We start from the raw sequence: 20,471 nt of genomic DNA, 5'->3' as shown, positions 1-20,471 counted from the left end.
AGGAGTTAATAAAACATAGGGGAAACAGGACCATGACGTAAGCATGCTTGACACACCATACAAAGTAATAAAATGACAGATACACTGAAATGTCTAAATATTAAAAGCATACTTATTTTTATTAAAAAAAGAAAAGGCAAGAGACACAAATGCTTTACCTGACAATAAAATCAAACTCCGATCCTGCGAGCATTAACACTCCAAACAGAGTGGACACAGCTCCATCCAACACTGGTGCAAACATATGTTCCAATGCAAGGACAGCCCTACGGTTCTTGTCTCCTACGGCAGTTAAAAATGCCTGTAAAACAATGAAATCCATTTCATTAGAGACGTACAGCCTTTCAAACAGCCTCTCTCTTAGTATGCAGTTTTTCACCAGTTAATTACTTCAATTTACAGTCCATTAAAGTATCTCTATAGCTGGCTGGACTTCAAGACCATATAACTGCTGCTGAAGTCACATGACCAGAGTAAGCATTGATTACAGAGTTGGAGCCATAGTAATAATTTTGGAAACAATGCACGCCTGTACCAGTAGGCTTTTAATTTGTTTCTCGGTTTGCTTGTTTCCACACGCAAAGAATTCATTTTATAGTAAAAGCACTTCAGGTGTAAAAATTATAGGGCTGTTCTTGTCACTCTCATGAGGGCATAGCTTCCATGACTGTCATGGGAAGTTTGCTGTAAAACTAGCCAATACTGATTCAGGTTTTCCTGAATACACTTGGAACAGACCAAGGGCTTGCAACTTATGCTCACGCACACAGTCACATCCATGGTAGCATTTACTAGTGGATCAGGTCTTTCTGTCACTTTACACAGAAGTGTCCACTGATACAGTGCATTTCTCCTCACAGGTCTGAGGATCCACACTACTGATGGAAAGTTGCCAGTGTATTCAACAGGCCCAGTATAAAGTAACACTACTAAGTCATGTGCTGCTTTTTTTACATTCCTATTTCACTCAAGATGAATGTTTTTGCAATTTTTTCTACTTCAAACCTAGCAGCACTATACTACACCCAACTATATAGCATACTTAGCTAGCAGCACTATATATGCCCAACTCTGTACCATGAGTTGTTGTGTACATCTACAACATGTAGATGCTGGGTGGTGCCGGCTGCCCCTGCAGCCAGTTTAAACCTTGGGAATCCACATATAACCAGCCCCTAGGGAGCTCCAGCAACCAGGAGTGCTGCAAACAAGGTGTGCAAACAGGGAGCGTCATCTGAGAGGAGCAGTGTGGATGTTTGCATGGAAGGGTGCGTGAGAAGGGCGGCGCACTCTACCAGTTGTCAGGCTGCTGCCTGCTCTGCTTACCCGCAGGCTTCAGCTGTGGCCCCGACGATCACCCCAGCTAGCTGTTGGCTGTGCAAACCTATCCAGCAGCTTGAGGTCTCCAGGGAATTAGAAGGGCTTATTAGACGGTGCTTTGGGATCGTCGGAAGCATGGTGGCAGAGACTCGGCAAGGGCTGCACTCTGCAGCAGCCGGGAACAATCTACCTAGCCAGGCCAGCCTGGGACGAGTGGAGGCAACCACCCAGATGGAGCTTCCTATCAGGGAAGCTGCTGTCCAGCTGGAGGGCTGTAAAGTCTGTACCCCACACTCCTGGGTGGAGGAGGGTGCAAGCTCCATCTGTGCAAGGTGTGCTCTGGTGGAGTCACTCAGGCAGTGAGTGGAGGAGCTGAAGGAGGAAGTCAGCAGGCTACGCTGTATTAGGGAGGGGGAACAAGAAATAGATAGAGTATTATTCGAGACTTTGCAAGAAGAAATACTTGGTCCCCGTGGCACTGACCTCCAAGGACTACCAGACAAAGAGTGTCAACAGCGAACAGACAGCACCTTGGAGAAGGAGGTGCCATAGTCTCTGGTGACTCGTGGCAACAGGATATCACTTCCTCCCCCATTTCCTTGTATGTACCAACCAGCAACAGATACGAAGTCTTGGCAGTGGGTGAAGCCAGTGAACAAGACTCACAGGGAGAAACCGCACCAGTTGCACACTCTAAAAACTGCAAGAGGAAGCAGCAAGTGCTAGTAGTAGGTGACTCTGCTGAGAGGCACTGAGGCACACCCATCAGCCGGCCTGATGTACAGTCAAGCAAAGTTTGCTGCTTGCCAGGAGCCAAGATCCAGGTTGTCACAGAGAGACTGCCACAACTGGTTAAAAGCGCAGACTACTATCCCCTACTTCTCTTCCATGTGGGCACCAATGACACGATAAAGCATAACCTGGGCAAGATCAAGCAAGACTTCAGAGCCCTGGGGGCACAAGTGAAGGGGACATGGGCCCAAGTGATCTTCTCTGTCTTGCAAGTCAGGGATGGGGGTGCAGGCAGAAGTCGACGCATCATGCAGATCAACACCTGGCTTTGTGGCTGGTGTCATCACCAGGGCTTTGGCTTCTATGATCACAGGACATTCTTTGATGAATACAGCCTACTGGGGAGAGATGGGATCCACCTATCTAGAAGAGAAAGGAGAATCTTTGCTGGCAGATTGGCTGAATTAGTGAATCGCGCTTTAAACTAAGGAACTTAGGGGGTGGGATCCAAAGCCGTGACACTTGTGTACTCACAAGCAACAGGGTGGATGAGCGCACCTACCGGAGTAGTGAGGAATGCCCCCCAGCCCTCCAGAAAGGTTCCGCCAAAAAGGTGAGACAGTCGACAGTCCAACTGAAGTGTCTCTATACCAATGCACGCAGCATGTGTAACAAACAGGAGGAGCTGGAAGCCACTGTGCAGCTGGAAACCTATGATCTGATTGCTATCGCTGAACCTTGGTGGGATGAATCACATGACTGGAGTGCTGCAATCGATAGCTATAAACTGTTCAGGAGGGCCAGGCAAGGAAGGAGGGCTGGGGGGATTGCCCTCTATGCAAAAAAATGGATTGATTGCACAGAGCTGTCTTTGAAAAACAGCAGTACACAGGTTGAGAGCTTATGGGTGAAAACTAGAGACCATGCCAACAAAGGAAACCTTGTGGCTGGTGTTTGCTACAGGCCACCTGATCAAGGGGAGGATGTTGATGAAGCGTTCTTGCTTCAACTACAGGAAGCATCATGCTCACAGGCTCTGATCCTGCTGGGGGACTTCAACCACTCTGACATCCACTGGAAAAGTGGCACAGCAAGCTGCAAGCAGTCTAAGAGACTCTTGGAGTGCATTGAGGATAACTTCCTAATCCAGGTGATAGAAAGCCCAACCAGAGGAGATGCATTACTGGGCCTGTTGCTCACCAACGCAGAGGAACTTATTGGAGAGGTCAAGACTGGTAGGTAGCCTGAGCTGCAGTGATCATGCCCTGGTGGAATTCATGATCTCGGGGGATATATACCAGGCGAAAATTATAGTCAAGACCCGAAACCTTAGGAAAGCGAACTTTCAGTTGTTTCTCTGTGCTCTGATCACTGAACCAGGCTATCTTCTAAAACGTCACACAGCAATGACAGTGAAAGTGTAAAATTGACAGTTACTTCAAGAATTGTCCTTTTTTGAATAAAATTCATCAAAAGAATTTGAAGTCCATAGTGAGGACTAAATCCCTCTGGGAGATGGGCTGAGTGAGAGAGATGGGAAAGCTCCACCTTACCTAGTGCGGTGTTGCGTTGTGGGGTGCCCCTGCGCTTTGGGGATGCAGCGCTGTATTCGGAGAACTGCCCAGCAAGCTCCCAGATTGGAGGAGTCCCTGGGCCAAGCACTCTGTTTTGCCAGGGGCAGTTGCAGTGGCTATCACAGATTCATATAGGTCAAAGCTGACTTAACAGAGCATTTAATATGTTCCTGTGAAATAATATTCTGCTGGTTCATCCAAGAATTTGTGCGTTTTGAAACTTAAATCATTATCTCTCCTTAGGCTAGCAATGGGAAGTTACAGGATGTAGTGCTGTTCAGAACAGACAGGTTATTTTAGATGTTTGGGGAAGACTAAAGCTGTTCATTTTCTTGGAAAAAAACATTATTTTTATGGGGAATGCTTTGAAGGGGAGGAATAAATTGAGGTGTTTTACCCCTAAAGCTTTTTGGGGCTTGTGGTTGAAAACCGATTTAATTATTTCAACTCCTTTTTTTTCCCCTCATTTGGGGGAAAAAGCAGAAGTGTTAAATCCTTATTTAGCTCTTGGTCCTTATTTTCTTGCTCTGCTTTTCACAGCTTTTCAGTGGCAGACACTAGTTTGACCAAAGTTGTGGATGGCCCATCATTGGAGGTGTTCAAGGTCAGGTTCGAACGGGCTTTAAGTAATAGTATCCTCAGAATAAGGAAATGTTCAGGCTCATATTTTCCAAGCTGAATAGCAGGCTAACATGAGAATCTTAACTGTGTCCAGTATCAGATATAGCTTTTTTCTCTCTGAAGTGTTCATTGGTTTTGACTGCATTTGTGGCATTCAGAAATCAAGGCTTCCACATTTTTTCTAACTGGCATCAGGATTTCTTTACCAAGAAGTCCATGACTGATGGAAAAAGAGTCCACATTGCCTGACTGTAACCACTGGAATCATGAAATGAGTGTTGGCTTAGCTTGATTTGTTTCTTTTTCTTGAACTTTAATTAATTTTTGTATTTTTTTTTCCTCTGTATTTGTAAAGGGTAATAACAGAAGCAAAGAAGAGGCCAAAGATGGAAAACTGTATTTCCAGAACTGCTTAAAGAGAACTGCTCAGTGTTGTAGAAAAGGACATGCATGCAGCATCAGGACGACTATTCACTGTTACTGTAACTTATTGTATTATTTTGTCAAATATTTCTGTAAGTATTTAAAGATGTACAGATACGTAATATACAAAAGGACATTGTAAAGTAGTATAATCTGGAGTCATTTGCCTCCAGTTAATAGAGTGGGGACAATATTGGTTTTGCTCTGTACTTATTGTATATTCATCTCTTTGCCACAAGTTGTTTTTTCCCATGCTGCATTGTCACTTTTAATTAAAACAGCTAAACTGGGATCTCTTTGTGAAACTAATTTAGCTTTTTTTTGGTTATTTTTAAACTAAAGATGGATTGCTGCAGGTGAAGGGCCTGGAAAAATGCTAAAATCTCTGTGTTCTGATTGAAACCAAACCCTAAGAATGGAGAACCTTAATTTAAAATACTAGAACAAAAGTTCTCCTCTCTTCATCTTTCTCCATCTTTTTTCTGTCCTTCTCCAAGCTGTTTTTTTAGAGCAGGTAGATGATCAAATATGTATTCAGAGCCAAACACATGCAACCAACATTCTATTTTTAAACCCAGTGATGATGGGGTTTTTCTTTAAATACAGTGCCTGAACAGCAGCTGCAAATTCTTTGATGGGAAGGTGTATTTCTCCAGTGGCTTCAGGGAGTCCGTCTTTGCATGCAGACCTTCCCAGCACAGTGAATGGGGATAACCAGAATGCACAAATTTTCATGCCTTTTTCACTCACTTGAAAACACTTTGATATGAGACACTTGTTTACAGATCTCCAATGTGAACACTTGAAGAGACGGTGAGAGCCTGATGTTGTTCCCATAATACATAAGCTACTGTTTCGATGCATGCTAGGGGATAATGTTGTAATTGCCTACTGGTCCAGTTCACTAACATGAAAAGTCTTAATGACAAAAAGACAAGGGGCCTCAATTTAGTACTAGCAGCATAGTGACCTCAGGTCATAAAAACTCTGCAGCAAAACAGTATGATACTAAATGGAAACTACCTTCAACTGCCAGGTGTGTGTGCTCCTGTGTCAGAGGTCGGCAGAGCTCCCACTGACAATGCTGGTGCAGCCCACAGGCGTGTGCTCCCTTTCTCCCTCCTCTTCCTCTGAGGTGACAACAGGAGGGAAAGGGGCAAGGAAGAGCTGTGATGTCTCCCATCTGCCTCTGCCCGATTCCTTGTTCTGTATGTTATGTGCGGGTGGCCTGTCTGCTGCTTCACACTTCGATAGTCACACTGGCAAAGGGAGAACTCAGTGGCTGGCAACATTTATTTTGGTTTGGGTTGGGTTTTTTCAAAACCGTTTTTAATTGTGGGTGATATTTATATTTTGTATCATAAGAATGCTTTCTTGCAGTATTTGTCATGCCAGTTTATACCAAACAAAATCATAGAATCATAGAATCTTTGGGTTAGAAGGGACCTTTAAAGATGCAGGGGTTTTGTTTCTATTGGAAACACTATTACAGCTATGTTTTTCCTTTTTAATGTATTTTTATTTGTATAGAGTGCTTACTAATGTTAAATAGGAAAGAGTATATAACACATTAAAGACTCATCAAAGCTTTTAGCATAAGGAGTTAAAAGGAAAAAATATTCAAACTGGGTCTTATCACCTGTCTATTTTGGTAGGAGTGGGTTTGTGTCATTTCAGTTACAAAGATAAAATTATGACATATAATTTATTTATGTGAAAATTTATTTTTGTAGTGTACATAGTAGTCCTCAAGTCTTTTGACAGAAGTATATTTTTAAAGAGTTTATATGCAGTGATGATAGCATTATGTTTTAGAACACTGCTGAAATGTGATTATGGTGCATACTTTTCCTTGAAAACCCCATGGCAGAAAAGAAAGTGTTAAACAGCATTAAGAGAGAAAGAGAGTGTGAATATTCATACAGTTCTGGATTGTGTTTTAGTTACCATTTGTGATCTAGTGTGGTTCTCATTTTAAACGTTGAAAGGAAATCGTACAAACTCTAAATGTTAATGTTCAAACACTGATAGACATTCTAACATGAATAAAAAAGTATAACTTATTGGTTATGGATTTTGTTGTTTATAGAAAATTTTTTTAATGTACTGGTCAACTATGCAGATACAATCAAGCAATTATACTGATTGCTATGGAGTAGCAATCATCCTTCAGGGCGCATGCTATATTATTGGTAAGTCTGCTACATACTGTAGTCAAATAGTTGTTGTATCATATGTCAGTTTGCACTTTCATAGTTGGGGTTGAGCCTAAATCCAACTTGAAACATAGTCTTATTTCTTAGTTCAGGAAACTCAACCCCAAATCTGGAACTTCCATAATTTGGAGCACGAATTTGAGATTTTTGGAAGATTGAGATTTGGCCTGTTTTGGAGAAGGAGCTAATTCTAAAATCATAGACAAATTGTAAAATGTAGGTGCTTGTCTGTTGATTCTGTTGCCCTTTTTATGTCTCTGGGGGATTGGTATAGGGCTGGATTATACATTTCATTCTCTTTCTGAAATGAAGCATTTTGTGTAAACATTCAGCACTTGGGTAAGGCAGTTTATCATACAGGTTACTTCTGCTTAGAGGTGGGTAGAAATATTTTGCCTGTTTCCTTCTCTGTGGTTCTTCCTTAAACTGGATTAGAGAAATAGTCTATTTGTTCCTACTTTGTGTAACAAAAAAAAAAAATCTGACTTCTGAAAACTATAGAGTCTAAGAGTCTAAGTGTTAAATCCTTATTTAGCTCTTGGTCCTTATTTTCTTGCTCTGCTTTTCACAGCTTTTCAGTGGCAGACACTAGTTTGACCAAAGTTGTGGATGGCCCATCATTGGAGGTGTTCAAGGTCAGGTTCGAATGGGCTTTGAGCAACCTGATCTAGTGAAAGATGTCCCTGCCCATGGCAGGGGGGTTGGAACTAGCTGACCCTTAAAAGTCACTTCCAACCAAAACCGTCCTGTGATTCTATGATTCTATGTTCCCAATATTTGTCCATCTCCAGTGTGCTAGGATCCCCTTTACTTCTCAGCTCCTTTTCACTGTCACCAGATCCTCTCAGTAGTCTACCAGTCCTCCTGTTGAGTCTAAAAGGTCTATTACATCCCCATCCAATTTCTCTCCATCTCTCACCCCATTTTCCAGCCCCCTCCTTTCATTTCTTTTTTGATTGCTATGGTACTAATATACTAGAGATTATAGTAGGCTACAAACATCTTTTTCCTGAGATGATATTATATTGACCAGACTCACCCATTCTTACTTTTTAATACAGTAAGATTCAAATCCACGAAGACAATGATATTCTATAAATAACATTCTTCTGAAAAATGTATTAGAATAGTTTTTTAGGAAAATGATTTATGTTGAGTGCGTTAAGAGACCTTTGTGTATATAATGTTGAGGGTCCTGAGATATAACATTACTAAGAACAGGTAAATGGAAAATGTTTTAAAACATGGGTAGCTTTTCATTTGCAGTATATAAACATTTAAATTCTGAAATTCCCCAATTTCTAAGACAATATCTAAGAACTCCAACTTAGTATCAAAATTGCTTAATTGGCGGAAAATAGAAATCAGGCCTTTGTCTAAGCTTATCCTTAACATTGCATAGATCAGCACTGCCACTGTCAAATGTGAACACAGAAAAATAGCCCTTTACTACAGTCTTGGTCACCAAATAAAGCAGGATGAGTGTTGCATAACGAGCATCCACAACTTCTCCCTTGCAAGAGAACTGTCATTTCTCTGCACTTCCGTACATCAGGTTGACTAAGTTGGATGATTAGGGGCACTCTAGATTTGGACACCAAACTTTGAATATGTTGAAAATGTTTATATAAAACATTCAAACATTTTTTTCCTCTCTGCTTCTCTTTATTACATTGGAAAACTCTTTCCCTACAGATTGCGCATTTGAGCCCATTATTAATACCTGATGGGTTTTGAAAAGAAGGTGGAGATTTTTCACACGAAGAATTCAAATCATTCAAATTTTAGTGGTTCAGAGAGATTAAATGATATTATATGATTTTGAATATCTCCCTTCAAAGGTTTCTTTACCACAAGATACAAAATCTACATACAAGAGGGCATAAACAGCTACATGACACTGAGAGTCAACAACAGTGAGGCTGCAGATAATGACTGGGAGAGTATGGCCTGAAATAATGAATATTAAGAGCTCTGCTTTGTCTATGTATTTGTATGGCTCACACAACTAGATACCACGTTTATCCATGATCTTAAATCACAGTCTTCAAAAAGCATTATCAAATACTAAAATACTATTATGTATTCCCTCTTATCTCTTAGGAGACTGACTCAATAGTTAGGAACTATTTCATCAGATCACATGTACAATGACAATCCAAATGGCACACAAAACTTTGTGTGAGGTTTATGACTGATACTCTTCTGAGAATCATGTCACTGACTTAGGAGTCTAAATAAGGATATGGAATCATAACAGTCACCATTTTATTTTAAAATACTTTGAAAATGCTTTCTACTTTTACATACCAAAGCAATATGAACAGTGAATTCCACACCAATGCCAACAGAAGCAACCAGGATAACCACAGGCACTGCACTTAGCTTTATTCCAATTAGACCCATCATGCCAAACAGCTCCACAGTCATCAGGGCCAGCACCACCACCTAGATGATTTCAAACAGCCGTTAGTAACTTCTCATACTCTAGACAAAGAGGAAGGATATTTCAAAACAACATAGGGGCTATAAAATATATCCCTCAGATCAGTCCTTCTCTTATCCCCAAAGACAAGCCATTTTTCCTTGTTTCATTGTGCTCAATAGCAACAACCTTCTAAAGAGTCAATTTAAATTATTATCCCAAGAACCAGTTAACAGATCAAGCATCGCTTTTCTATTGGTAACAATTTATCAATGTGATTTGAAAAATAGTTTTTTTCTTCTTTCTCATGGATACTCGCCGGAAGATAAATTTTCTTTTTCACCTGTTTCTCTGATGATCCTTCTAGAAAAACTAACTTTCAAATAACTGCATTCGAATTCTTTTTGTAGTACTCCAAATGTAAGTGAGGATGACTCCAGAGTAGGTTTAAAGCCCAGAAGAAAGTGAATGTCATAATTAGCTGATGAGTCTCAGGTTACAGAGGGCTTTCGAGCTTTAAAGATACTTGGAGGGATTGACATGGACAATGCAAATATTTAAGGGAAAGCTTTTATTTTTCTTTCATCTACCTTGTAAAAAATAACAAGGGAGAGGAGGAAATCCATGGAATCAACTTCAAAGTTTATAAAGCCAAGCAGGAAAAAAAGAGATAAACTTATAAAAGCAATGGTGGACTCTGAAAATAAACCACCTTTCCAAAGGAAAAAAGTATGCACTATAATAAATTATTTTATAAGCTAATGAATCAAGAAAAATAACATAAATTGCTTAAGTGCTATGAAAAATATTCTAGACTAAACATTTACCTTTTAACATACTTGCCATATAAACACTAGTTACAAAAACTAGTAACTGTTTTACTCTTTTCTAAACCATACAACATTTATAAAACCATACACATTTTATAAACCATACAACAGTTTATGGAATTTAAACACAGGAACATCATCATCCAATTTAACTTGAATGTTTACTATGAGGCTCATGGTGCCTTGCAGAAAGCATGGAGGAGTATTCTCTTCAGTCTATAATTTTATAACTCTTTCTCCTCAGTAGCTCAGTTACACTCTTTTCTCAGTGTGTACTGTACAACCTAACCATTTCAGTCTTTCCAGAAAGACTGCATTCAGAAATCAGTGGGCAAATTTACAGGCAAGTTAGTCACAAGCAACTGCCTTGAAAAATAACATTGTCTGATAAAAAGGAGGAAGGAAAAACTAAATAGAAATAACTTTAATATTTAATCATGTTCCTAATTTTCCTCTGTGTCTTTATTTCTCATATTAATGTGCATCTGAACAAGGGCAAAAGTTCATGTATCCTTATAAGAAACCTTTAAAGCTGCAAAAAGGTGGCCAAAGGATTAAGGTTATTAAGGTTTGTACCTTTATCATGAACTCTACCCTCTCAAATTGAATAAATATATAATGAATGATGCAATATACATACTCCATTAGACGCCCAAACAAACAAAACCATCCTGACTACAGCAAGAGCTATGCTGAAAGGAATTTGACTTCAACAAAGACCCTTATAATAAACTTACAATGATGCCAGATGTCCAAGGGTTCAGGAGGAAGAGGGCACACACCAGAAACGTGCAAGCCAAAACCACACTAATGGATAAGAGGAGCCAGTGACGAAGCCCAATATACTGCTCCCAAAATAGAAATGGGTAACCATTTGGGTAGCTGGCAATCCCCAGGCCAGCATAGTTATTACAGATAGCTCTCACTTTCTTGATAGCTTCCACAAAGTCAGAAGTTTCACGCAATCCATTGAGGTAGAAAGGAAACTGAGCATATTCTATGGGCTCAGCTGGTGGAACTAGGAAAAGGATAGCAATGTTTTAATGTGTTTGGGAAGAAAGAGATACACAGAGAGCATGATTAAGACACTTGTTCTCTATAGCAAAATGCTTAAAGGTGTTGAATTTAAATTTTGCATCTTTGGAACAACTGACACTTGAAAAAACTCTAAATACAGGAGATTACTATATATTTGGGATAAACACAGCCTGTATCAAGTCCCCAAACAATTCTTTATAATTTAACAACTACAGATATATTTCAATATATGTATTTAATCTTCACCAGCCTTTTACTGAATACCTGTCCTAGGGTTCAGATACACTGAAGCACAGCTAGATTGTTACCCAAGCACATTTTCAAGAGTGACAGTCCTCCCCCGCATGTCCTCTCCCATTCCCCACTGGTGTCCAGCTAGCAATCCTCCCAATAAATAAATTCAAAGCTGAAGCAAAGCAAGGTGAACCAGCATTACTGCTCAGGATGCAAAACAGTGAACAGCACAGAGCAGGAGGGACAGAAGGAGAACACCCACTCAACACAGACTGCTCCCCTAAATAACTCTTGTACCATATTGGTGTTGGTAGCTTGTACATATGAGCTAACTTGATAAAATTTCCTTATATATTAAAAAAAGGGGATAAACATGATGTAATATCAGTGATGCAATTCAGGAATTTTATGCAATCTCCAGGTTTCTCTCACATATGTAACTATCAGGTGACATTAAAAAGCAATGCTTATTATAAGTTTTTAGAGCTTTGCTAGAAACTGTTATAAATCTCATTTTTCAACATGATAAAACATTTCAGTGGTGCCACATTACACTAGATTCCACAACTACATTTGCCTCCCGAGGCTAGAGAGTAACACAATATGTTGTTCTGTTTATGCTTCTGAGCCCTATACAGCATCACCCAACTATAGAGTTACTAGGTCTTGAAGGAAGGAGTGAGAGCACCTATATAAACTGTAAGACATTAAGATGAAATGTTACTTACTTCTCAGCCTTGTTTCTGGCATATAGTCTGCTTTGTCATGGACCCATTCTGGGCGGTGAGGACGGATGTTGGCTTGTGAGGCAGCATAGGCCACAGGGTCATTGCTAACCCAGGCTGTTAGGTAGATGTAGAAAGCATTTGGGTTAATGATTCCATCTGCATCCACCAAACGCTGTTTAGTCAACTGCAAAATCGAAAGATTAGAAGCCATTCAGAATGAGTTTTGCTTTCAGGTCTCTTGCTGCAAAGCTGATGACAAAAAGCCTAGAGATGCAACACACACATATAGGAAGGGGGGAAAGAAAAAGACAAACAACATGAACTTTCACTTGAAGTGACTTACCAGAAAACTATTGTTTGACAATGAAGAAAAATCTAAATAACTACAGTGACAGTGGAAAGTGGTTATTTATAAACTAATATTTATATAATACTTATAATAACCACTATATCAGCAGAATAGACTGAACCAATTAAATCTGAATTCCAAAAGACTGTCTGTAGCCAAGGGTGAAACCCAAACAAATTGGAGAAACATATTTTAAAGAAAGGGGAAAAAAACTTGTCAAGAGTCCCTATACATGCCTGTGTGCAGTTAACCTCTGTTGTTAACACTGAAGGAAATGCCACCCAGTAAATGGAGGAGAGTTATAAAAATGAAACAACATCTGTATAAATTTTTCTAACACTTGTCTCCTATAACCTATGTATTTCAGAAAATGCCCAGTGACAAAATAAACAAAGTGCACTGTGTTATTTGGGTCACTGTTGGCAAATGTATCTGTGGGGTAAAAAGCAGTGGTACGCTTCTAGGGTTCTGCAGCCAAATACTGCACAGATAGAGCTCTCTCAGAGGACTCTGTGGATTAAAAGTATTACTGGGGTTTTTTTGTTTGTTTTTCTTTGTTTATTCAAAATTCTGGCTTGGCTACAGTTTCAGGTCTTTTTAATGAAATGAAGAGCAACAGTGACAGCACTTAAAAAAAAAAGGCAAACCCCCCCCCCAGATTCCAAGGATCTGGGTTCAATTAATCCACAAGATATGCAACAACTGTATGTCTTCAAGCTGGCTTTGGAATTGCATAGTACAGCACTCAGCCCTTGTGGGTGTACCACACTTTTCTCCCTCCCAGGCACAGGAAATTGTATCAGCAGTCGTAGTCCAATCACATTTGTTCTGCAGTGTATGTGGTACGCACTGCTAAACAAAATCTCACTAAAGGTTTTCTCTTTGGCTCCCTACCTTTGCTAAATGCATAGCTGAAGCATCATTCAAACCTGACAGCATGCTGCATATTACCATATAGCAATGTGTTTTACAAACCATAGTAATTGAACAATGTAATCCATAAATCTCTCACCTTTAGTGCCAGCAAAAAAAGAAAATAAGCAGATCTGCCGAGAAGCTCGCTAGAGAGACTATTTTCTGCCTGAAAGCACAGACAGTCAATGATGATTCTAGGAGAGGAGAAGCTAGGTTACTGCAGAACTTTTTCTTAAGCGGTTTAAAGTAAAATTTTGGCATAAGGAGTCAAACCCAGCATGTTTCACCTGCCCTATGTGATAATAAAAAGCTGCAAATGCAGTCATATGCTGCAATAACCTTATGAAAGAAGCTCAGATGTATTTTATTTAGGCAGCTCAACCAACTGTCATTCTCAGTTCTATGACAGTATATCTATATTTAGTAATGACAGTACAATAATATTGTACAGCATAAAGTTATTTATTTCAGCCCCCTTCTATTCACTATAATTTGTAAACATCTTTCTTTAAAATGTGTGCTTTGAATAAATTGGTAGGAACTAACCAAATAATTGCAAATGCAAATTTAGTCACAGCAGAAGGCTGAGCAAAGGTCATCCCTATTAACAAATCAGGAACGATGCCACTTAGGGCAACAAGGCTAACATTGGCTGTATGTCTGGCATAGGACCAGGCTCCATCTACCTATGGGTGCAGAGTAGCATCTTCCACACCAATTGCAGTGGAAACTGCATACGTGCGCGTGTGTGTGCATGTGTGTGTACGTGTGTACATGAGACGGGAACAGCATTTAACGCATGCCAGCCAATAATCACCAAGGACAGGCATTCCTGGTGCTGATTTTAAATACTTCTCAACACAGACCAGACTCTGCAGCTAACGTATAGCTCAAGCAAAATCAGCGAGGCTACGTAATTAGGTACAACTCGGGAATTTAAATTCATCAAGATGGCAAAGGGGGCTATGGCATGCTCCTTGCATCTCCCCCAACTCCTGATGGATTGTGCGCTCCTGTACAAACCAGTATGGACTCTGCTACAGTACCTGGCTGATGTCAGTGGGCTTTGCTTGGTTGCCTGTTTGCACCAAGAGTTTGTAAGCCAGAACAGCATTGTCAGATCCATTTTTATAATTGTTGTAAGTGATTTTCCCAGCTTCCCAGTCACTGTCAAATGCATGCTGAAGTCCTAAAGAGTTAAGGAAGGTGTGAGGAAGATAGAAGAAGCAGATAAGAAAACGACCTTTGAAACAAATTTCAGTAGGAAGAAACAATAATAATGATTCTTTGTAATATAAACTGTGACAATTTATAGCTGAACCAGGAAGAAAACTATCCATCTGCTGCCTCCTAAATTCGGGCTGCCCACCTCACGGTCTGTGTGTGGGAAGGTAAAAGAACCAGTTGCATGTCCAATAGTACATAGAATCATAGAATCATAGAATACTTTGGGTTGGAAGGGACCTTTAAAGGTCATCTAGTCCAACCCCCCTGCAGTGAGCAGGGACATCTTCAACTAGATCAGGTTGCTCAGAGCCCCATCCAACCTGACCTTGAAAGTTTCCAGGGATGGCGCATCTACCACCTCTCTGGGCAACCTGGGACAGTGTTTCACCACCCTCACTGTTTTTTTCCTTATATCCAGTCTAAATCTACCCTCTTTTACTTTAAAACCATTACCCCTTGTCCTATCGCAACAGGCCCTGCTAAAAAGTCTGTCCCCATCATTCTTATAGGCCCCCTTTAAGCACTGGAAGATTGCAATAAGGTCTCCCCAGAGCTGGCTCATGTCCAGCTTTTCATTCACCAGTACCCCCAAGTCCTTCTTGGCAGGGTTGCTCTCAATCCCTTCATCCCCCAGCCTGTATTGATACTGGGGGTTGCCCCAACCCAGGTGCAGGACCCTGCACGTGGCCTTGTTGAACCTCATGAGGTTCACACGGGCCCATTCCTCATCCTTGTCCAGGTCCCTCTGGATGGCATCCCATTCCTCAGGTGTGTCAACCGCACCACTCAGCTTGGTGTCATCTGCAAACTTGCTGAGGGTGCACTGAGGTCCCACTGTCTATGTCATTGATGAAGATAAACAGTACTGGTCCCAATATGGACCCCTGAGGGACACCACTCGTCACCGATCTCCACCTGGATGTTGAGCCATTGACCACTACCTACCCTCTGGATGCGACCATCCAACCAATTCCTCATCCACCCAACAGTCCATCCATCAAATCCATATCTCTCCAACTTAGAAAAAAGGATGTTGTGAGGGACCACGTCAAAGGCCTTATAGAAGTCAAGCTCTTCCCTTGTCCACTGATGTGGTCGCTCCATCACAGAAGGTCACTATGTTGGTCAGGCAGGACTTGCCCTTGGCGAAGCCATGCTGGCTGTCTCAAATCACCTCCCTGTCCTCCATGTGCCCTAGAATAACTTCTAGGAGGATCTGTTCCATGATCTTCCCAGGCACAGAGGTGAGGCTGACAGGTCAGGTGTTCCCAGGGTCCTCCTTTCTACCCTTTTTAAAATGGGGTGCAATGTTTCCCTTTCTCCAATCTCCAGGGACTTCACCTGACTGCCAGGACTTTTCAGATATCATGGAGAGTGGCTTGGCAACTACATCAGCCAGTTCCCTCAGGACTCTGGGATGCATCTCATCAGGTCCCATAGACTTGTGGATGTTCAGGTTCCTCAGGTGGTCTCAAACCTGATCTTCTCTTACAGTGGAAGGGACTTTGCTCCTCCAGTCCCCGTCTTGCGGTCCATCCACTCGAGAGGTGTGGGAAGAGACACTGCCACTGAAGACTGAGGCAAAGAAGTCATTGAGTACCTCAGCCTTCTCCTCATCCATTGTTACCAGTCTGCCAGTCTTGCTCATCAAGGGAGATACGCTTTCTCTGACCTTCCTTTTCTCTCTGACATACCTGTAGAAACCTTTCTTATTCTTTGCATCCCTTGCCAAGTTCAGCTCCAGCCACAACTTGGCCTTCCCAACCCCATCCCTACACAACCGGGCAGCGTGTTTGTACTCTTCCCAGGATCCCTGTCCCTGCTTCCACTGCCTGTGCATTTCCTTCTTGCCCTTTTGTTTGACCAGCAGGTCTTGACTCAGCCATGCCGGCCTCTCGCCTTCCTTACCTGATTTCTTACACCTGGGGATTGAGAGCTCTTGTGCTGTGCGGAAAGCATCCTTAAAGATCTGCCAGCTCTGTTCTGCTCCCTTGTCCCTGAGGGTGGTTTCCCAGGGGGTCCTATTGACTAACTCCCTGAAGAGCTGGAAGTTTGCTTTCCTACAATTCAGGGTCCTGACTTTACTCTTCGCCTGTCCCATATCCCTCAGGACTGCGAACTCCACCAGTGCATGGTCACTGCAGCCCAGGTTGCCTCCAATCTTGATGCCACCAAGAAGCTCACATGTTTTGGTGACCAACAGGTCCAGTACAGCATCCCCTCTGGTAGGGCTGACTATTACCTGGCTTAGGAAGTCATCCTCCATGCATTCCACGAGTCTCCTGGATTGCCTACAGCTCACCGTGCTACTTTTCCAGCAGATGTCGGAGTGGTTGATGTCCGCCAGCAGGATGAGAGCCTGCAAGCGCGATGCTTCCTGTAGCTGGAGTAAGAAGGCTTCATCAGTAGACGTCCCTTGATCGGGTGGCCTGTAGTAAACACCAACCACAAGGTTCCCTTTGTTGCCTTGGTCCATGATTCTTACCCATAAGCTTTTGATCTGCTCCTAGCTATTCTTCAGAGACAGCTCTTCACACACTATCCATTTCTTGATGTAGAGGGCAACGCCTCCGCCCTTCATTCCTCACCTGTCCCTGCTGAACAGCCTGTATCCATCGAAAGCCCCACTCCAGACGTGGGATTTGTCCCATCAAGTTCCAGTAATGGCAACCAGGTTGTAGCTTTTTAGCAGTTGGTGACTTCCAACTCCTCCTGTTTGTTGCCCATGCTGTGTGCATTGGTGTAGAGGCACTTCATCTGGGCTGTTGGCCATGTCACCCTCTTAGAGGAGCACCCCTTAGTTCCTTTGAGGTCTTTCGCTTGTGCAACAGGCTGAGGGGCCTTGCTAGCCCCCCGTTCCTCTAATCTTTGTGTCTCATCCCACAGCTTGTCATGGGTAAGCCTGATATTAATATCTTTATTGATGACCTGGATGAAGGGATCGAGTGCTCCCTCAGTAAGTTTGCAGATGACACCAAGTTGGGTGGGAGTGATGATCTGCTGGAGTGTAGGAGGGCTCTGCAGAGGGATCTAGACAGGCTGGATCGATGGGCAGAGGTCAACTGTATGAGGTTTAATAAGGCCAAGTGCCAGGTCCTGCACTTGGGTCACAACAACCCCATGCAACGCTACAAGCTTGGGGAGGAGTGGCTGGAGAGCTGCCCGGCGGAAAGGGACCTGGGGGTGCTAGTTGACAGCCGGCTGAATATGAGCCGGCAGTGTGCCCAGGTGGCCAAGGCGGCCAACAGCATCCTGGCCTGTATCAGAAATAGTGTGGCCAGCAGGAGTAGGGAAGTGATTGTGCCCCTGTACTCGGCACTGGTGAGGCCACACCTTGAATCCTGTGTTCAGTTTTGGGCACCTGTGGTGGTGCACTGCCCCCCGCCTTCGCCTTGTACCTGGGCCACTCTAAGTTGCCTGACAAGCCTTGGCCTCTGAACAAAGGGTTTGGCAGTTGAGAGCCCCTCTACCGTTCCAAGCACTCTTGTGTAGCCAGGGAGGAGGATGGCACTGAGTGTATCAGGAACCGATCGCCTAAACAAGGTACAGAACAAGAACAGAACTAATCAATTATCTCCAGACAATCCTGGCAGCCTTACTGCTAAAACTTGAGAAACCACCTGCCTGGATTGTGGAAACTCACTGATGCCTGAAGTCAATCATCTCCCAGTCCTATAAAAAGTGGTCCCAAGTGAGACCCTTTGAGCTCTCCTGGACTGCAGCAGGCTGCGACCAGCACCTCCCTCTTAGTGGGACGCCTCTCAGAGTCCATGAACCCTCAAGTTTGTGATCATTTCAGAGGCTCGACTGTGCACCCGTTGAGCGACGCAAAGCATTCGATGTGAGTATTTGACCGAATGCGAGGGGGATATTTTATAGGTACTTTTGTATATATCTCCCTCTTCTCTCTACATCTCTTTATGTGTCTCTATCTCTACACCTATATGTGTGTGTGTGACTAAGGAATCTTAGTAAGCTTAAGTTGATTATGCTGCTAAGTTCTATATGATTTGATACTGTGATTTATCTCAATAGCGTTAGTGAATTTAATTGCTGTTGTTTTGTATTAGATTGTTGCCGTCCTAAAGTTACACCAAGCACAACATATATCACCACACCAGAATCCCCGATACTCTATCCCTTTAGTCATAAAGCATTGACCAAGTCTGGGACTAGGAGTGGATTCAGCTGCACCTAGACTCCTCTCTGAGAAGGAGTTAAGAAAGCAAGGGGGTCCTCTGAACCTTGTGACTCAACAGGAGGGCACTCCTTTACTTCCCTTACCTAACCTTAGTCCTAAACCGCTGACCAAGTCTGGGACTAGGGGTGGATTTCGGTTCACTCTGAACCTTGTGACTCAACAGAAGCGTCTCCCTTATTTTCTTTCCCTTTTCCCAATCCTTAGACATAAACCATTGACCAAGTCTGGGACTAGGAGTGGATTCCAGTCCACTCTGAACCTCGTGACTCAATGGGAGGGTCTCCCCTACTTTCTCAATATACACATTAACCCGATTCGATACACAAGTATCTCACTATAGGAAAAACATTGAGTTGCTGGAGCATGTCCAGAGAAGGGCAACGAAGCTGGTGAGGGGTCTGGAGCACAAGTCTTATGAGGAGCGTCTGAGGGAACTGGGGTTGTTCAGTCTGGAGAAGAGGAGGCTGAGGGGAGACCTTATCGCTCTCTACAACTACCTGAAAGGGGGCTGTGGTGAGGTGGGTGTTGCTCTCTTCTCCCAAGTAACTAGTGATAGGACGAGAGGAAATGGCCTCAAGTTGCACCAGGGGAGGTTTAGACTAGATATTAGGAAAAATTTCTTTACTGAGAGAGTGGTCAAGCATTGGAACAGGCTGCCCAGGGAGGTGGTGGACTCACCATCACTGGAAGTATTAAAAAAACGTGTAGACGTGGCACTTCAGGATATGGTTTAGTGGGCATGGTGGTGTTGGGTTGATGGTTGGACTTGATGATCTTAATGGTCTTTTCCAACCTTAATGATTCTGTGATTCTGTGATTATCCCCCCCCCCCCCCCTTTGTGTCTAGTTTAAAGCCCTGTCAATAAGTTCCACTGGCTTGTGAGCAAAGATCCTCTTCCTCCTAAGAAAGGCAGGAGAAGCAAGAAGGTGCAAGGGAAAAGCCTCAAGACTCTTCCCACATTGCTGACCAGGAAAAGTGAGCTAGCAAAAGGGAGATGCAATCTCCACTGGAATAATCAGTTTCCCCTCAAGGCAAAAGGGATAGTGTGGATGAGATTAGGACTCTCAAGTCCACTGTCCTTCTCAGAGCCATTCCTGAGTTCACATAGTCTCATCACTGCCTCAGCGCAAGGCTGGATGTGAGAGCGCAACCTAGCACTCCGCTTGTACACAGTCAAGGTTCTCTAGAATAAACAGTGTTTTTCTTCATGAACTACAGTTCCAGAGTGTCCTGGTTTCAGCCAGGATAGAGCTGGTTTTCTTCACAGAAGCCAGTGTGAGACTATGTTTTGGATTTGGGATGAGAAACTGTTGATAATGTGCTGATGTTTTGGGTTGTTGCTGAGCAGTCAAGGACAGTCCAGCTTCTTGTGCTGGCCTGCCAGCAAGGAGGCTGGGGGTGCACGGGAAGCTGGGAGGGGACACAACCAGGACAGCTGACCCAGCCTGGCCAAAGAGATATTCCCTACCATATGACGTCATGCCCAGAACATAAACTGGAGTTAGCTGGGGGGTGGAAATCACTGCTCGGGGACGGGCTATCGATCACGGGGTGGTGAGCAATTGCTGTATTGGGCATCACTTGTTCTTGTACATTCCTTTGTTGGTATTATTATTGTTGTTATCATTGTTGTTTCT

General features: G+C 42.8%; 1 protein-coding gene across 1 annotated transcript in view; it reads right to left on the bottom strand.

Annotated features, from left to right (window-relative positions):
- The window catches only part of LOC309415215 (protein patched homolog 1-like), a gene marked incomplete at its 3' end in the record, with an annotated part of 105,825 nt that overhangs the window by 6,482 nt on the left and 78,872 nt on the right, over positions 1 to 20,471 (bottom strand). Inside the window, exons 16-20 of the mRNA XM_082012666.1 lie at positions 14,452 to 14,594; positions 12,142 to 12,325; positions 10,879 to 11,159; positions 9,197 to 9,334; positions 159 to 301 (exon numbers count right to left, since the gene is read on the bottom strand). Of these exons, the coding sequence (XP_081868792.1) occupies positions 159 to 301; positions 9,197 to 9,334; positions 10,879 to 11,159; positions 12,142 to 12,325; positions 14,452 to 14,594 (889 nt within the window). The remainder of the gene's footprint in view (positions 1 to 158; positions 302 to 9,196; positions 9,335 to 10,878; positions 11,160 to 12,141; positions 12,326 to 14,451; positions 14,595 to 20,471) is intronic.

This window comes from Phaethon aethereus (genome assembly GCF_964289735.1).
Source record: "Phaethon aethereus genome assembly, chromosome: W".
Taxonomy (NCBI): Eukaryota; Metazoa; Chordata; class Aves; order Phaethontiformes; family Phaethontidae; genus Phaethon; species Phaethon aethereus.
This window is presented reverse-complemented; position numbering and strand designations above follow the sequence as displayed.